Source organism: Artemia franciscana, chromosome 16 (genome assembly GCF_032884065.1).
Source record: "Artemia franciscana chromosome 16, ASM3288406v1, whole genome shotgun sequence".
Lineage (NCBI taxonomy): Eukaryota > Metazoa > Arthropoda > Branchiopoda > Anostraca > Artemiidae > Artemia > Artemia franciscana.
In genome coordinates this window covers 5,587,156-5,605,445 of record NC_088878.1, presented here as the reverse complement: position 1 = coordinate 5,605,445, position 18,290 = coordinate 5,587,156, and the positions used below count along the sequence as shown (strand labels likewise).

The 18,290-nt window shown below is 35.8% G+C and overlaps 2 protein-coding genes across 2 annotated transcripts in view; one reads left to right on the top strand and one right to left on the bottom strand.

The window, feature by feature from the left end:
- LOC136036955 (uncharacterized) overlaps window positions 1–8,762 on the top strand; it is a 50,382-nt gene extending 41,620 nt beyond the window's left edge. The window contains exon 8 of the mRNA XM_065719343.1: window positions 3,506–8,762. Within this exon, the coding sequence (XP_065575415.1) occupies window positions 3,506–5,459 (1,954 nt within the window). The 3' untranslated portion in view covers window positions 5,460–8,762. The remainder of the gene's footprint in view (window positions 1–3,505) is intronic.
- Window positions 8,763–13,312: 4,550 nt separating this feature from the next.
- LOC136036844 (zinc finger protein 12-like) lies at window positions 13,313–15,071 on the bottom strand. The gene has a single exon (XM_065719175.1). The coding sequence runs from the start codon at window positions 15,062–15,064 to the stop codon at window positions 13,910–13,912; it is 1,155 nt and encodes a 384-aa protein (XP_065575247.1). The 5' UTR covers window positions 15,065–15,071; the 3' UTR covers window positions 13,313–13,909.
- Between the last annotated feature and the right edge of the window lie 3,219 nt (window positions 15,072–18,290).

Sequence of the window (18,290 nt, the reverse complement as noted above, 5' to 3'; positions counted from 1 at the left end):
TAGGCTTTTAACCCATCTCTGATATTTATAACCAAATTTAACCTAAAATAACATAATCTAGCCTAATCTAACTTTAACCATCATAGCTTGCACAAGAGTAAAAAAGCTGATTCGCAAAACTAATTGAATCCAAGCAGATTAAAAGGAATTTTGGTTTTTGGACATTCAATGTAAGAGAGACACAATCAGAATAACAATCAAACCAGAAGACTGTACGGCCAAGCCTTTGAGTTTTTAGTGACAAACTAGGGTAATTTGTTTTATCATATCACGGCATGATAAGGTTACCTACTAGAGGTTACATCTCGAGTTGAATACTGGATTAGTAGCTTCATGAGACACTTCATCTCCATTTGTAATGGTCGTCCAAGGGTGCTTAGCTCCGGAAATTCTTGTTCTTTTTAAAGGAAATTTAATAGCCATAATTCTGGGAGATACTTAGTTGAGTATCTTAAGTATCCCTAATATATTAGAGTTGAGTATCCCTTATAGTTGAGTATCCCTAATATATTTTTTCCAGCTGTTTTATAACGAAATTCTTTTGCAACAAAACTTGTGATCAAAGAACAAAAGTAATTCAGTGGGTTCCGCATAATACTAACCCCATACTATATACATTCATTTATAACGAAGATACAAAATTAAAAAATCTACGGAGCAAGAAAATAAACGAAAAATTCAAAGTATCACCTTCATCTCAGTTGTATGTTTTTCTGCTGCCTTCTCTCACTGTATGTGTGTTCTTATGTTATTAGATAAAGGCCATATACCGACGTTGGTGTTATTGACTATCTTTGAGAACTTGCGTAAAAGGTAAAAAGGGTAAAAGATACGGCATTAGACTTTACAGTCCGTACCGGTGTTGCTGATCTCCGTTTCTTGGCCCTTCAGCCAGGAAGTGCAGTGGGGGGTTGGGGGCCAGCCATCCTGTGCTTTCGCACACCCTTCCTGTTTACCTTCCCCAGATTTCTCCAGGTACCCATTTAGAGCTGGGTCGACTCTGGCTAAGCTTACAGAGTCGCGCCACTGACTCCAGTCCCAAACGGAAGAATTGGGTACTTCGGGATTCGAACCCGCGTCCTCTCAGACAAGGGATCCCGAATCCAGCGCACCAACCCACTCGGCCAGGACGGCTTGAGTGCCAGGACGGCAAGAACTTGCGTAAACCGTTACATCAGCCGATATAAAAGGCCCGCTACAAAAAATCAAAGCGGAGTATCAATAAAAGAAACAAAACAAACATTACACAAAACAGAAAAAACAAGAAACTAAAGCAAACGAGTAAGGCATCTGTGGGCGGGGAGATACTTATAAGTAGACTGGGGTATTTTGCCAGCAAGCTCCGTGAGCTTTGACCCAATATCCGGGAAACTATAAACAGATATGAGGCTCCTATTCCTATACCATGGAGGCAGATATAATAGAAAACCGGAAATAATAAGAACGAATTGAACTGATATCTTTTTTATGAAAAATAGGGTAAATACCAGAAAGAAACTAGACCGAATGATCTGTAAGAACCGAGTATAATTTAGTAAGAGACTTTCTATTGTATCTACCTCGGTTAGCAACAATTTTAGAGTAACTTAATTGGATTTTCTTCTTGCAATCAGCAACAGCGAGAGTCCGTAAGGATTTTAGTGTTTTACTAACGTTAATTCCCAGCCACCGAAATGAAGAAACCGACGGGATAGAAAAAGATCCACAGATTAGAGGAGTAGTGATATTACTATTAATTGAAAGATATTAACACTTTGAAAGATTAAGAGAAAGTCCAATCGCATGAAGTTTAGATGCTACTGTTGAAACAGACAAAGAGAGCCCTTTTTTAGTCCTACTGATCAAAAGAATAATATCATCCGCATAGGCAAGATAAGAAATATTTACAGAATTAAGGATGCAAGCAGGTGGGATAGAGGAAAGGACAGATGATATACAAAGTTTGAAAATAGAGGGGGAGAGGACAGCACCTTGTCGGACCCAACGTCGTACTGGAATTTTACTATCTGAAACCCTCATATTCGTTTTAATCCGCAAAAAGGAATTTGAATACCAATATCTAAGAAGAAAAATTACCGATATGTTGATACCGTGACTAAAAAGGGAAAAGATAGCTTGGGAATGCGTAACAGTGTTAACAGTAACAGAGATCCAAAGCACATAAATGTAACTCGAATCCCTTTTTAGTAGCTTCAGTAAGAACATTAGCCAAAACTCGATGAGCCCGCTGGCAACCTACCCCAGCTGAAAACCCAATCTGATTTTCACCAAAATATGCCGAAGAATTAACTGATGGGAGGAGAAGATACTCAAAGATTTTGCTTATATTGCAGGAAACCGTTATTGGCCTGTAAGATGCACACTCAGTCGGAATCTTTCCTCTTTTCGGAATCGGAGTAACTGTTCCGCACAAAAAACTTTCAGGCACAACCGAGGTGCATAAGCACATTTGAAACAGAAGTTGTAAATGTTGGACTAGAGCTGGACAATCAACATTTAGGTGTTTGGCACTTATACCATCACAATCAATAGAGCTAGACTTAAGCTTCTTTATAGCTTGTGCCACCGAAACTAAATTAACTGGGAGGATCTGGTTCTGGCGGAGTGATATGGGAAGCACAGAAATAAGAAACCTCATAAAAATAGCATCAACAAAAAAGTTGAAACGAAATAAAATGAATAATTGAAATGAAATGAAAAATGCAAGTGCTGCTCACGCTCATTTAATCTCTGGCTTTAAACAGTAAAATGTTATTAGCAGTTAATTGGAGAGAACTCAGAAGTCTCTTTCATTTAATCTCTTTTTAAAAAATCTAAGCCCTTTCCCTAGTAAACAAGGAGGAAAATATATTGCAAATATTGTTTGCTTTCTTGGTCCCTTCAACGCAGGTTTTTTAAAGCTAAAAATATTAGGTTGTCGTTTAACAAACCCCCTACCCTCATAAAACATGATGATATTTTGTTTAATATTTGTTTCATTAATATACCTGCCTCGCATATTGCATTGTATCTATGTCGACATGTTGTATCTATGTCATTATTATTCGTATCCTCAAAAGGTAGCATTTTCCGTTATAGGCGTCCATCTTCAGTATTTTAATACTTCAGTATTTTAATACTTTAATATTTTTTCAAAGAATCTGATTATTATTTGGAAGTCTTGTTAAACTATCTAAACATTGAAGGAATTAACGATATATATTCACAAAATTGTTTTTTCCAGTAGTTTCTTTTTTTTCAAATAAACATTTTTCACTTTTACTTTTTGAAGGGGGTCTTGATTGCTCTCGTTTTTTGAAGTAATGGGCGCTCATTTTAGTATCTTCAACGTGTAATTTATGCACCTCTATTGTCACTCTTATCCGAGAACATTGTTTAGTTTCACTCTGATTTATAATTTAGACGATTTAAGTGTAAATTAGTATGTTTGACTGAGTCTATTATGATGGAATGCAACAAAAGACTGAATCAGTGCAATATTGGCTAATGAACTCTTTGTTTTCAGGAACTGGCACAACGCCAGTATTGACACCAGGCGTCCAAGCTCTCAAGAAAGTGAGAGCATATGTGGATATAAAGTACCTAGGCCGTTTCCTCTCGGAGGTCCTCATTCAACTGCTAGTGAATCTTCTCTGATAAGCAACGTGGGTCGTCCAGGCTCATATTCTCGACTAAGTCTAGATTCGCGAAGACATTCCCCTTCCTCATCCATAGCTGGAGATAGACTGTCGATCGGACCAAGGTCAATCAGCGGTCGGGAAAATTCGTTGGATTCAATGCATCAGAGTTTCGAAAAGAGCTATGAACCTGCTATTGGTAATTTTTCTAAGAGCAAGGTTGAGTATATGAGTTCACCAAAAGAAAACGCCATCGGTATTCAGCCTGATATCAATAAATCGTCTCTGAAAAGCAACACCAGTGCTTTTGGTTCGTCTTCTCATCTACCTTTAGAGTCATTTAGATATTCTCCGTCCTCTTTTGAGGTGGGAGATAAGGTATCAACTGAAATAAACTCAAACAATGGTCGTGAAAGCTCCGTGGACTTAAATTTGGAAGAACTCAATAGTCACCTGAGTACTGAACAAGGGATTAGTACCCTTACTCTTGATGATAAAGGTATCAACTCTACCAAAGAAACCACTACTATTATTTACGATATCACTAGTGACCTGAGTACTGAACAAGGGACTAGTACCCCCAATCTTCATGATAAAGATATCAACTCTAACAAAGAAACTACTACTATTATTTGCAATACCACTAGTGATCAACATCATTCAACCAGTTCAATCAATCATCCAGGAGACAGTAACTTGGAGCATCTTCATGATCCAAGTTTTGGTCATTTGTTACCTAGTTTCAGTTCTCAAGGTTCTGATCATTCCAATTTACGTGATATTAATAAGGATATTATAAACCAAGAAGCTGAGACAGGCAATGGCGTAAAGGTGGGATTGTCTAGTCCTGGTTTATTAGTTCAAAAGGATCTTGATACGAAATTAGTAAATGGAGTCATATCATTTTTTGGTGAACAAGTCGGTTCTGATTTAGACGATGTCAAAACGAAATCAAGGCTGTTTTACCTGGATAATACAGACAATGTTGGAAGCGAAAAGGTTTCTTTTGAATATCTATCAAATTCAGCCTCTTTACTTAATTCCTCTATAGAGCGCTGTAATGACAGTGCTGTTGCAAGTACTAATGAGGATCTTCGTAATTTTTGCAAAAGTGTTGAGAATAGCATTGATACAAATTTTTTGAAAAGAGAACTTTCTCTTGACTTGACTCCCGAATTATCCGTTCCGGCAAATGAGAACGAAAATAATGTTAGATGTATTTTTGATTTGCAAAAACATCGGGGAAAAAATAATTCTCGCGTGCCTGTTACTGAAAAAAAAGTGTGTGGAAGAACTGACTGTTCATTAAACCTGTTTTCCACTGATGGTCAGGATTGTAATTTTAGCAAAAAAGAGGATATAAGTGATGGTGATAGTTTAAAAAACTGTAGAATCAGGCCGGATAATCAGGTAGTTATATCTACAACTGATTCATTTCCGTCTTATTATGATGAAAAAACACATAGCCGGGGTACGAAGAAAGAAAGTACTCCTGAATTGGTCCGCATCCTTCCTTCAGAAAATGTTCAAGGAGTGAATATGGGAATTAATCAGAATGATTGTGATAAAAATAAATCTTTGCCCTGTAAAGTGGCTACTAACTTGCCTCAGTTTGACTCACCACGATTAGTGCCATCTATAAACATAGAGCCGCTTTCGGATGATTCTAAAAATGTGACTGATGATAAACTCCAGGATGTACAGTTAATGAATGATTCTCAACTGAATCAGGTTATACTGAAAGAATGTAATGAACTAGAAGAATCTTTTTCAGATATGAATACAAGAGTAGAGGCATTAGCGTCATCATTTGGAGCCCGGTTTGGCTTTGGGTCTTCGTAGTAAATGCTAGATTTTATTAGACTTCGTTTATATATTGCTATTTTTCTTTCTATATTCGATATTTTACTATTATTGTCGTTATTATTTATTTATTACCCGTAAAAAAAGCAAAACATAAAAGGTGAGACAGAGAAGAAAAAAAGAGGAATATGAAATGGAGTACAAAAATGATTATAAAATTACACTAGTTCTTATTATTATTTATTCACTAGTTAGACACAGTTTATATTATAATTATACTAATTATTATTATTGATTTATTACCCGTCGAAGAAATAAAATATAAAATATGTGGTATAGAAAACTAAATATATTTTGATTACAGTCGTTATTATTGTTTATTTATTACACGTCGAAAAAGCAAAACACTATAAAACTATACTAGTTCAGGAATGATCGGATTTAATCATGTCTGCTCTGACTTCTAATTCTTCTTTTGAAAGCTAGAAGAGGACCTGTTATACAGCTTGTCTTTGATTTGCTGCTAATTTTTTGCCACGTGGCACACAAGGTACTTGATATATCTGCGGAATGCCATTCGTATGACCATCTTGTCTGTTGCCGTGAAAAACTTTCAGAAAGGAAGCCAGGGCTGAGACATGAAGACCTGATTTTGTTTTGGATGAAAATAATAAAGATAATCCAGAGTCCAGAGTCATTGGTGGCACGTAGGGTGTAGAATGGAGGTTTTGGTTGCTGGACATTTTTTACAGGGACAGGTAGCAGCCTTGTCGCCCAACTTTGGCGCAGTGGGGATTGATCTCTGGGCCCCGTTTTGAAAAAGCAGAGTATCAATCTAATGTTCTGCCACAAGGTTATTTTGGAGTAAGAAAATATATATTTTTTGGAGGAATTCGCTCCTCTGATTTTCTTTTGGCATAGTTAAATTAAAAAAATCTGAGATTCCTGAATACAATCCTTTGCGTGCGACGTATTTCGGTTTGCCTCGTAATGATCAGTACCATTATGAATTGTTGAGCCTGTTTTAGAGAACCCAAGTCAAGTTGGGATGTACAATCACAGGCAGACCTGGCCTTTAATGATACAATCAAGGAAAAACAAATCTTGAATACAAGGGGTCAATGGCAGAGCTGTGTCAAAGGCTGGTTTTGCCCGGGGGAAAATTAATTACAGCACCTCCTGACACAAATACCAGCAAAAAAAAAACTGGACTGAAGTGAAAAATTTGATCAAAGTGGGCAATCCCTCCAACCACGAAACGCTAGACTCTTTCAGGAGATCTAGATATATAAAATTAAGAAGCAAAAATAGTGCCTGGAAACACCTCCCCCTCCAACCGGCAACATACACCCTTGGGCACCTACGCCTGTTCCCTGTTATATTACATCAGTATTCAGAGATAGTCTTTATGCTGAAAGTAGTCAAAAAGTATATTAAATAGGCTCCTGGGGATGACATGATGGGGGTAAAGGTCCTAGTTGTAATTGCCCATTGTTTTGAAATAAGGGTTGAGTTTTGTATGGTCTTTTTTCGTGCAATTAAACAACATAAACTTTAGTTATAATCTTGGAATGAAAAAGAAAAATGACTATATAGTATACTATTCGTAGAACATGGTGCCATAGCAACCGTGGATAGGTGAGTCCTGCAAATAATCTGCCCCTTTTCTTCTTTTAACTTCCCGTTCCCTCCCTCAGGAATCTATTATTCAAGGAGTAAGTTATTTATGAGAAAGAGATAAGACACTAATATACGAATGATACATACATACAAACACATATCTATGAATCTGAATTGAAATGGTAGTAACTTGTAAATACTTTTATTACACGCATGTCTTTCAAATTTAAGTAAAAATAGGAACTAGAGTTACATTTCGGGGGGAGGGGGGGTCAAAATGCGAAGTGTTTTTTAATCCACAATTTGATTTTCTTGGAATAAACAATTTTCAGGAAAGGGAAGCTAAGTTGCTTGTCAAGTACACTTAAGTTATGCATCCAAAATGTTCTTCCTATTCCTTTTTTTAGTCTTGCTACATGAGTAATTAATCACTAAAGAAGGTTGTGTCCAAACAGTTTAGCTTATTTAGTGCCCTCCACCAATGTAAGAGAAGGTTATGCCTCGAACGAAGTTGCCATTACTTGTGTTTTTTAATACCCTTTTATATATATATATATATATATATATATATATATATATATATATATATATATATATATATATTTGTCTCTTTGTACGTGTGTTTTACTGATCCCCCCCCCCTTGATTCCACTCTATGTACTTTTTTTTTTGGGGCATTACCTGCAGTTGGTTTCCCCGGTAAACATTCTTAGCATATTCTAATAACGCTTGAGCTTTTTTCTTCTGAAATAGAATTACATTTAGGTATTGAGTTGTGATCGGTTCTAAATACATAAATTAGCAAATCCGTATACAAATCTAAATATTATTTTATGGTGATTAATTTAGTTGCAATGAGAGTATTAATTAGTTTTTCTGAAAATCAAATTCTTTTTACATGAATATGAAATATAGAGATTTTTAGTCCTCTCAAACCATCCTGGGTCTGTTCATATCTGAAAACTGTTGATCTCTTAAGATTATTTCTTAGTTTTTGTTTTAAATTATTTAGTTTTTAGTTCGGCATCATACTTTGTCAATATTGCCACAATGAACCGCGAAAATAAATTGTTAGAACAACTTTGTTAAATTTGAGATCGCTTTTTTTCGTAAAAATTTAAACTTGGTGTAAAAGGGTCCGATACTTTTATTTCTGTTATTCAATTTTTTTCCAGTTGCTTTCTAGTGTTGAAAGTGATTTTTTTTTAAATATGCTAGATTAAAGAAAGAAAAAACAGATGACAAAAGACATATTGATAAAGGACTATGGGTTGAGAAGCTCTTAAGTGAGCTACCAATTGTTTAAAAATTGTTTATATGGACAGAAAACTGTTACGAATGAAAAATTTGCTAAAAAATATCATTTCTTTTTCTCCCAAGTATGCGGTGGGATCTCTAATGTTTTGGTCCTGTTACATTTTCTGTTATTTTCTGTTATGAATAAATTATTTTCTTCCTATAAATAATATTTATGCTCGTTATCCCTGCATTTGATTTCTTGTTTTTTCCTCGATCCCTCTCTAAACGTTTGATATATTTATTGAATGTTAAAAGGTAGATCTTGCATTTGAAAAATTATAAGTTTTCAAAATTAAAAGTTTGTTTTATTATAAAAAAATTATGTGAAATAAACCTTTTTTTAAGTGATTTTGCGTTTGTGTGTTTTTCTTTTGTTAAAGCAGCATATTTTGAATTAAACAATAAAGGCTATGAATTTGTGTATTTTTTAGCTCGTTTTTATTCCATATTGCACTTATTTTTTTTAGTTTTCTTAGTATACCCCTTTTCCACATTTTTCCACGCCGATAATCTTAAAGATTTAGATCTCCTTTAGCCTTCTTTGGAATTGACTTGTCTTGGATTATGAAACATACTACCATGACATGCACCATGGCCTATTGCTCAAATTGAGAGGTATTTGAAAATGTTCTCATAAGGTCTTTGAAAAAATTTTCTTAGGATCATTTTCATAAAAAGATTTCTGAATCTAATTTTGAGATTGAAAAATTTAATTTTGAAACTGGCCGTTGTGTATTTAGGGGAAGTCAGGTTTTCTCTTATCATTTTGGTTTTCTCTTATTATGTATTGAAAATTTTGTTTTGAAATTGGTCGTTGTGTATTTAGGGGGAAGTTAGGTTTTCTCCTATCATTTTGGTTTTTTCTTATTATGTATTGAAAAATACAGTTTTAAAATTGGTCGTTCTGTATTTAGGAGAAGTCTGGTTTTCTCTGGTCATTTTGGTTTTCTCTTATCATTATAATTTGAAGAATTCAGTTTTGAAATTGGTCGTTCTGTATTTAGTGGGATTCACATTTTCTCTTATCATTTTGGTTGTCTCTTACCGTTATATATTGATAAATTTTGTTTTGAAATCGGTCGTTGTGTATTTAGGGGAAGTCGTGTTTTGTCTTATCATTTTGGTTTTTCTCTAAAAACCAAAATAAGAATAAGAATTAATAATTAAAATAAGATAAATAAAATAAGAACCATATATGTCCCCAGGGCATAAAAGAACACCTTTCCCCGGGACCTGGGGGCTTGTATTGCCACCGTAGTTTTTCTTATCTGACCTTGAAGTTCCTTGAGTTTCCTTGAACTTTTATATCAAAATAGCTATCTTCAAATTTTTGTCGGATGAGTTTGGGGGAAAATTCGTGGGGGGCAGTTACCCTTGGATCTCTTTTGACTCTTAAAAAGTGAACTAGAACTTTCATTTACTAATCAAATGAGCCTATTCTGAAGTTTATACGGGCATCCCTTTCATAAGAATCATATATGCCTCCAGGGTACGCTTGCCCCCGGGCCCTTGGGGGGCGTGTTGCCACCTGAGTTTTGTTATCTGACATTTGAACAATTTAAAAAAATGGCTATCTCAAAGTTCTATTCGGATGGGTTTGAGGAAAAAGGGCGTGGAGGGGGAGAGGGGCTAGTTACCCTGCGATTTCTATTGACTCTTAAAATTTGAATCAGAACTTTCATTTTCGAATCAAATGAGCCCTCTCTGAAGTTTATACGAGTATCCCTTCCATAAGAACCATATATGCCCCAAGGGCATAACTTACAACGCCTGCCCCAGGGCCCTGGGTGGTTGTTTTGACACGGGAGTTTTTGTTATATGATCTTTGTACTATTTTTAACAAAATGGTTATCTCAAAATTTATTTGATGCATTTGGGAAAAAAGGACGCAGTGGGGGGGGGGGCTTGTTGCCCTATGGTCACTTTTGACTCTTAAAAAGAACACTAGAACATCTGATTTCTAATCGAATGAGCCCATTCCGAAGTTTATGCGACGACCCCTTCCATATTAAGTGCCTCTGCGAAAAAAATATAATAAAACACTGGAGCCATATGGCCCTTACTAAAGGCAACGCTGTAGTATTGTCTCTAAAAACCATAAAGATATAAAAAAAAAAAACACGAAAAAGATTATAAATAAAGAATGATGTCGACACAATGTATTATTATTTTTTTCTTTTTTAGACCAGGGCCCTTCGTATCGAAGAAGTTGTCGTAGAAACTTTGAAAAGGGCTCATTCATTTGGAAATTGAAAGGGTTAGTGCTCTTTTTAAAAGTTGAAGTGATTGGAGGGCAACTAACCGCCCTCTGACACCCACCGTTTCCCCAAACACATCCAATCAAAATTTTAGATAGAAATTTTGTTCAGCATAGTTAAAAGGTCCGGAAGTTATGTCTTTAAGGATGACAACCTCCCACAGCCCTCAAGGCAAGGGTTTTAAGTTATGCCCTGGAGGCATATAAAGTCTGTATAGAAATAGTGATTGTAGAAATTACGGAGGGAGCTCATTGGATTGGTCACCCTATATAAGATCAAAAGTGATTGAAGGTCGGATACCCCTCTCCCCCAACGGGCTAGTGCCGGTTTTAGTGGTTAAAAGTGATTGGAGGACAACACACCCTTCCGCGCCCACCATTTTCCCAAACACATCCAACTAGAATTTTGAGCCATTTGTTCAACATAGTTGAAATGTCGGGAATTATGTATTTGAGGATGACAACCCTCCTACAGCCATCAAGGTAAGGGTTGTAAGTTATGCCCTTGGGGCAAATAAGGTTTGCATAGAAAGGGTGATCATATAAACTTTGGAGGGAGCTTATTGGATTGTTAATCAGAAGGTTTAGTGCCCTTTTTGAGATTTGTAGTAATGGGAGGGTGGATGCCCCCTGATGGGATGGGAGGGTGGACGGGCCGATATCCCATATGCCTTCTCAAGACCAGAACACAATTTGCACTTTACCGAAACAAAATACATTCATAACGTTTTCACATTTTATACTTTCATAAATGAAAAATTATCCAAACCTTAACGAAGAAATGTCAGGTTAGTTTGATAAATTTTCATTTATCAAAGTCTAAAAAGTGAAATCGTTTAAAATATACTTTTTTTTCAGTAAAGTGTAAATTATGTTCTGGTCTTGAGAAGGCATGTGATTGTCAGCCATAATCATGTTAATTTTTTCTTGTTTTGAGTTTGGCTCAGTTATTTCTTGTAATTTCTGTTTGTTTTGGGTTTCATTAATTTATTAATGGCGCTTTGTGGTAGTTTTACGCTTGAAAGCTTATTTGAATTTATTTCTGCTAATTTTTTATCGAAGGCAGTTCTACTTTTCTTTGAAAAACTCGTTTCGTGGAAAAAGTCTTTAAATTAATAATACTAATTTGAGGCAATCACGACCTACCTACAACGACTGAAGATGCTGTCATTAGCATGGTGTTAATTTTTCACTTTACTGACGTTGTAGTAATGTAGCGATGACACAAAGAGTAACGTCAAAATAAACTCATGAATTTCCAGATTTTAGTTAACTAAAATTTAAAGCTAAAAATAATTTATTATCGACAATATATTAATTGCTTCAATGCAAATGATTATGTATAGATCCGCGGTTGTTTTTTAGGGGGGGAGAGATTGCCCCCACTCTCCAATAACATGAGTACATTACATTTTCTATTATGTTTTACACAAAAATTTATGCAAATACATTTTGCCTTTGAAACTTCTGGCTTAGAGCTTTATCTTCAGTGCTTTATTTTTATCTGTGAATCCCCAGAACTTTTTCTTCAACAAAGTAGGTGCGCCTAGTTGATCGAAATCACAAAAAGGTACTATATTTTCTGTTTCACACCGTTTAATGAAGTCAAACTTTTTCCTGATATTTAAAGGTTTTTTTTAACTTGTTTTAAAACTTTTGAATGTATCTATAAATGCATCCTCTACATCCGGAATTAGAATAGAAATGAAATAATTGAAAAATAAGAAGGTATATATACGGTGAGCAAAAATATTTGAATGAAAAAGGAATCATCGAAGAAGAAAATAAAACTTGTTGCTTTTTATAATAATATTCGAAGTATAACTAGGTAGCTCCAATCGGTTCGAGTGTGATCATTGAAGATGGTAGGGAATAGGAGGGGTGGGGGATCTGCTCCAAAAATCAAATGTTCAAATTTTTACTTCCATTATCTAATCTAATTTCCAATAATGCTCCAAATTCTCTTAGTTGTAATTAAAATGCCTAATAAGCACTGATAACATCCTATTCTTTACGTTTTGGATTCATATACTAACCTATAAATGTAAAGTTTTCTCCATTTATAATATCATACTTTCTTAGCTTCATTTTGTGCTTTTCGATTTATTTCTGTTAATCAGTTTCAATTTCCGAAAAGAAATTTACATGAATGTACCAAGGATTGCTGCTGAAATTCTTTGCCAGCATTACTTGTGCGACATTTGTCTCTGTATCAGCATGTTACACGAAATGTCTATTGCAAGTAGGATAAAGTGCATTCGAACAATGTATGCATATTTTTCTCACATTGAGAAATCCAAAAAATTCTCACATTTGGAAATTTTGTATTTACATATAAGCGGTATTAACCTACAATCTCTCTATTGTTATCAATTTTATCATGCAGTACCTGTGTACCGAGTTTCACATGGTAAAAGGAATTTTAGACATTAAAAACGATATTCAATGTATCCCCATCCCAAAACATATACCACCCATACATATTAGTGCTGCCTATGCAAAATACCGATTTTCTTCTTGTTCAAGGTGAAGGAGGTTGTAATTTCCTTGTTTTAAGATTTTGAAAACGGTAATTTAAAGGGTTTAATTTTTTGCTTTGACGCCATTTTCAAACCGTATGCATCTGAATGACAGAATACACGAGGCTTTTGGAATAGCACTCAGTTCAAATGTGGAATGTTGTCTCTTGGTTGAAGGAGTTGGAGAACGTGAAAATTGAGAGCTTATATTAGATTCACCATCACCCAAACGAAAGCTTGTTTTCACTATAATACCGCCGTCTGACAATTTCAGTAAAAGCCGAGAACCAGTCCTTAATTTTATGTTTATTACATGTGTGTCTATCGTCTATTCTTGTCTATTATCTGTTAGTATATGTTTATATTGTCTATTGTGTCCGTTATGTTTTGATTTGAAATTAACCGAGTACCATCTTTACTAAATAGTAACTTTTTTTCATTACTGATTGAAGAAAAATGCCCTTTTGAAAGGTTTGGACAGGAACATGCCACCTGTGTCTTTTTTTCTATTTGGTGGCTAGTGTCTATTATAAAATAAATTAAGCTTTCAGACATCTTGAAATACACGTTTAGGCTTATATTTTTCACGAATATTCCAACGCCCATTTCCCTTGAAGAATATCCTATACCCTCTGACTCCCCAGATGTCTACCCCCTCTTGCCCACACCATAAAATGCTGGGTCCCCTATCTATGTGTTCAGTTGACTAGAGGTTGTATGCATAAGCTGAAATCTCGCACAAAACTCAGCTGTTGGTTTCGATATCATAAGCAGCTCAATAGTACTACCTCATATTAGGGAAAAGACTTTTCCTCGCAAACGGTGTGGGTTCCATTGTGGGTTCTAATATGCACGGTCAAGGCTGACTTCCAACAAAATTTCTTTTTGCATTCTTTACATTCATATAATTCCCCAGTGTGGGTTCTATTATGCGCCCTCAAAGCTGACCTTGCAAAGAATTTCTCTTTACATTCGTTACATTCATATAGTTTTTCACCAGTATGTCTTCTCATATGCACATTCAAATTTATCTTTTGAGAAAATTTCTTTTGACACAGTTTACATTCATGGGGCTTATCCCCATTGTGGATTTTCATATGCAAAGTCAAACTCGGTTTTTGAGAAAATTTCTTTTGACATAGTTCACATTCATACGGTTTTTCTCCATTGTGGGTTCTAATATGCAGAGTCAAACCTGATTTCCAAGAAAATTTTTTGTTGCATTCTTTACATTCATATAATTCCCCAGTGTGGGTTCTATTATGCTCACTCAAAGCTAACTTCGAAGAAAATTTCTTTTTGCATTCTTTACACTCATGTACTTTTTCACCAGTGTGTGTTCTCATATGCACAGTCAAGTGTATCTTTTGAAAAAACTTATTTTGGCATAGTTCACATTCATAGGGTTTTTCTCCATTGTGGGTTTTAATATGCCCAGCCAAACCGGACCTAGAAGAAAATTTCTTTTTGCATTCTTTACAATCATATACTTTTTCACCAGTGTGGGTTCTCATATGCGCAGTCAAGCTTATCTTTTCAGAAAACTTCTTTTTGCATAGCTGACATTCATAAGGGTTTTCTCCATTGTGGGTTCTATTATGCCGAGTCAAGCATGATCTTTGAAAAAACTTCTTTTGGCATAGTTGACATTCATAGGGTTTTTTTCCATTGTGGGTTCTCTTATGCCGAGTCAAGGATGAATTTTGTGAAAAATTCTTTTGGCATAGTTCACATTCATAGGGTTTTTCTCCATTGTGGGTTCTAACATGCACAGTCAAACTTGACTTCCAAGAAAATTTCTTTTTGCATTCTTCACATTCATATAATTCACCAGTCTTGCTTCTATTGTGTGCACTCAAAGGTGAATCCGCAGCTTCAAGGCGGTCTTTACTCGGAACAAGATTTTCAAACTTATCCAAATCACAATTTTGGGATTCACTTAAGTACATAGCTAACGCAACAACTGTAATCAACTAAGAAGGTGGCTCAAGTAAGGTTGTATATATAGATAAAATGACCTCATTTATGACGTCAAATCTATGCTAACCAAGGGTGCCATCATTTATGTAGCCACTTTAAATGGTTTACGATTACCTAATATGGCGTCATTGCGACATAGTTCGGAAGACTGCGGATGCTGATGGTAATTTGATATTATTTTTTTACTTCACGATCGAAATAGTGTTGCATGGTATTTCATCAAGGCTGAAGTCAGTAAAACCTTGTCAGATTTTGGTTAATAAAAATTTTAAGCAAAAATTATATTTTGCTGGATAAGGCTTAAATGTGCTTTTTCCCCTGCCACTTCATATAGAAGCAAATACAGAAACTTCAGAGGGGGCTTATTCGACTGGAAATTGAAAGTTCTAGTATGATTTTTAAGAGTTAAAAGTAATCGGAAGGCAACCTGAGTTTAAAAACGATTAAGATGAAACTTTACTGAAATGTTGAAGATGATGTTTAACTAAATAGAAACACACCATGTGTATGAAGGTTGTCGAAATGGGTATCCGTATTGTCTCAGGAACAGCTTAGGGCATGAATTAGAGAGTTTCAGAGCATATAAGGGGGGGGGGGTTAAGTAACCAAAACACAACATTAGCCTACTACTGCTATTGCTAGTCGTAGGACTGAGAAGACTAAAACCACTACACCTACCAGTACCATGGAAACTGCTACTTTGCTTTTACAACAATTATTTTTCTACTACTTTATTTTTTACAATTATTCTTTACTATTTTTTACAATTGTTTTTCTACTACTACAGTTGTGATTTCTGCTCCAACAACGATTACTGCAACCATGAATACTGAAACAAGTACTACCATAACTACTACTGGTAAACTACTTTAAGAGCTAATATGACTGGCACTAGTAAAAAGACTACGACTAATAATGCTACTGCTATTACTACGACGACTAACTATAAGGTTAACAATGTATTTTTTCTGCCCAGGTCGACTCGCATGGAATGAGCGGTCGTAGGAACTTCAAAGGGGGTCATTCGATTGGGAATTGACAGATCTGATGAGCTTTAGAGATAAAAATTATGGAAAGGGAACCAGCACCTCCCCTGTCACCCTCGAACATTCCTCTAAGCTACCGTCCTCATCCGTTCACGTATCTGAAACGGAAGTGTTGTTCAATTTAGCTGAAAAATCCAAAAATATACATTTGAGTTTGAGATACCCAATCCCCTTATACCCAAAGTCCCTTTGGAAAGAGCTCTAAGCTATATTAGCTACTTAAGCTATACTAAGCTATATTAAGCTATACTAAGCTACTATTTTTAGATATGGGTTATATATAGTTTTGGATATTTTGAATATAGTTCCTAATCAAGAGACTAAGAGAAACATTTTTCAAGAAACTGTTTATTTGTAAACTGGTAGATACGCTATTGTAAATAGGTGGTTCCAAGGAGCTTGTTTTTGGAAAGGATATCTATGTGGGAGGTGTCTTCTAGAACATAGAGCGTAACTACAAGCACTTCAGTACAAAACGAATAATAAGTAATAGATACCCTTAAGGGTATTTGTTGATACAAACACAACAGCATAGCCCAGGCAGAAGCAGATTACTAAGCCCATTACAAAACATTAGTTAAGTTCAAACAGCTCAACAGTTGTAATTAATTATCGATCTACACCAAAAGACTGCACAGTCTATAACAGAGTCAAAAGCAAAAAGAAAAGCACATCTTGGCTTACTTAAAGAGAAGGGAAAATTGCAAATCATGAGCAATGTTTTTAGTGCTCTTCATTTGTCGTCATTGTCGTCATTTGTGTCCCGGTCTGTAATTTATCTTTGAGTGTCCCGGTCCTCATTTATATCTCCTGGTCGTTATTTGTGTCATTGAAGACATTGAAGGCATTGAAGACGCTAACAGTAGAATAACGAAGGCACAGGGTGTTTATTCACAATTAAAAAAAAAAATTGGAAAAATAGGAAGATAAGTCTATGGCTTTAGAGAGAGAGAGAGAGAGAGAGAGAGAGAGAGAGAGAGAGAGAGAGAGAGAGAGAGAGAGAGAGAGAGAGAGAGAGAGAGAGAGAGAGAGAGAGAGAGAGAGCTACTGTGACGACAGTGTCCAAGCATGGTTCTGAAAAGTGGGCACTCCGAATAACGGAGAAAGATTTGCTAGGGGGTTTGCAGACAAATTAGCTATGGACTGTTTTGGGTATCCGACTGACTGACAATTTCTGAAACAGTAGGCTGTACGAAACGTTTGGTTCAACCCCACTGTCTAGGGCTATAATGAGAGAAAAGTTGAAATGACTGGGCCCTGTTCTACGGATGAAGGAAGACAGATTACCAAACATTGTCCTTGTTAGCCAGCCATCTAGAGTCAAAGGAAAAGCAGGTTGTTCCCGAATAAGATGGTTGGATGTCATAAGAAAAGATTTTAGGAAAATTGGAACTTCCTGGGAGGGTGTTAAGAGGTAGACTTTGAAGAGATGGAATGGAGGAGGAACTTGCATAGCTGTCATGGCCCCCGTATTCTTAGTACTCCAGTGAGTTGTTAAACATTCGATCAAGGAGGAAGTATCCATCCCCCCCTTGGCAAGAGTCATTTTGGCAAGAGCTCTAAGCTATGTTATTTACCCATTTCTTAAATATGGGTAGTATAATTGTAGTTTAGGATATCTCAAATATAGACTCGCCTCGCCCACGCCTTTCAAATAGACACTAATTTCTTAAATTTGGAATCTATTGTTGCCAAAGGGAGCATGTTTGATCTCGCGTAACCAGAACATGAGACAAAAAAAAATGTAAATCATGGTTACGGCTGTGGGTGCTACCTTGTAGAAAAGCACCCGCTTATTTCTAAACTATTTCCAATGGAAGCTGTTTTAAAAACTTCGAGTGCCCTCTTAACTTAGAGACATCGAAACAAACATCGAAGGGCATTAAGGTGGAACTTTAACGATGTTTTAGGGGGGAAATGCTAAGCTATAGCAAAACCCACCGTGTGTATGGAGGTTTTCAAAAGGGTGTATCAGCCCACGACTTGAATGTTTTTGTTTTATAACATACTGACCTTGTAGTATTGGTGTTGACTGAGTTGTAATAAATGTTACATTTGATTATCTAATTATATTCTTTCAACCAAAAAAATCAAACGGACCTGAACACAAACAGTTAAAAATTCTAGGCAGATTCAACAATGATATTTG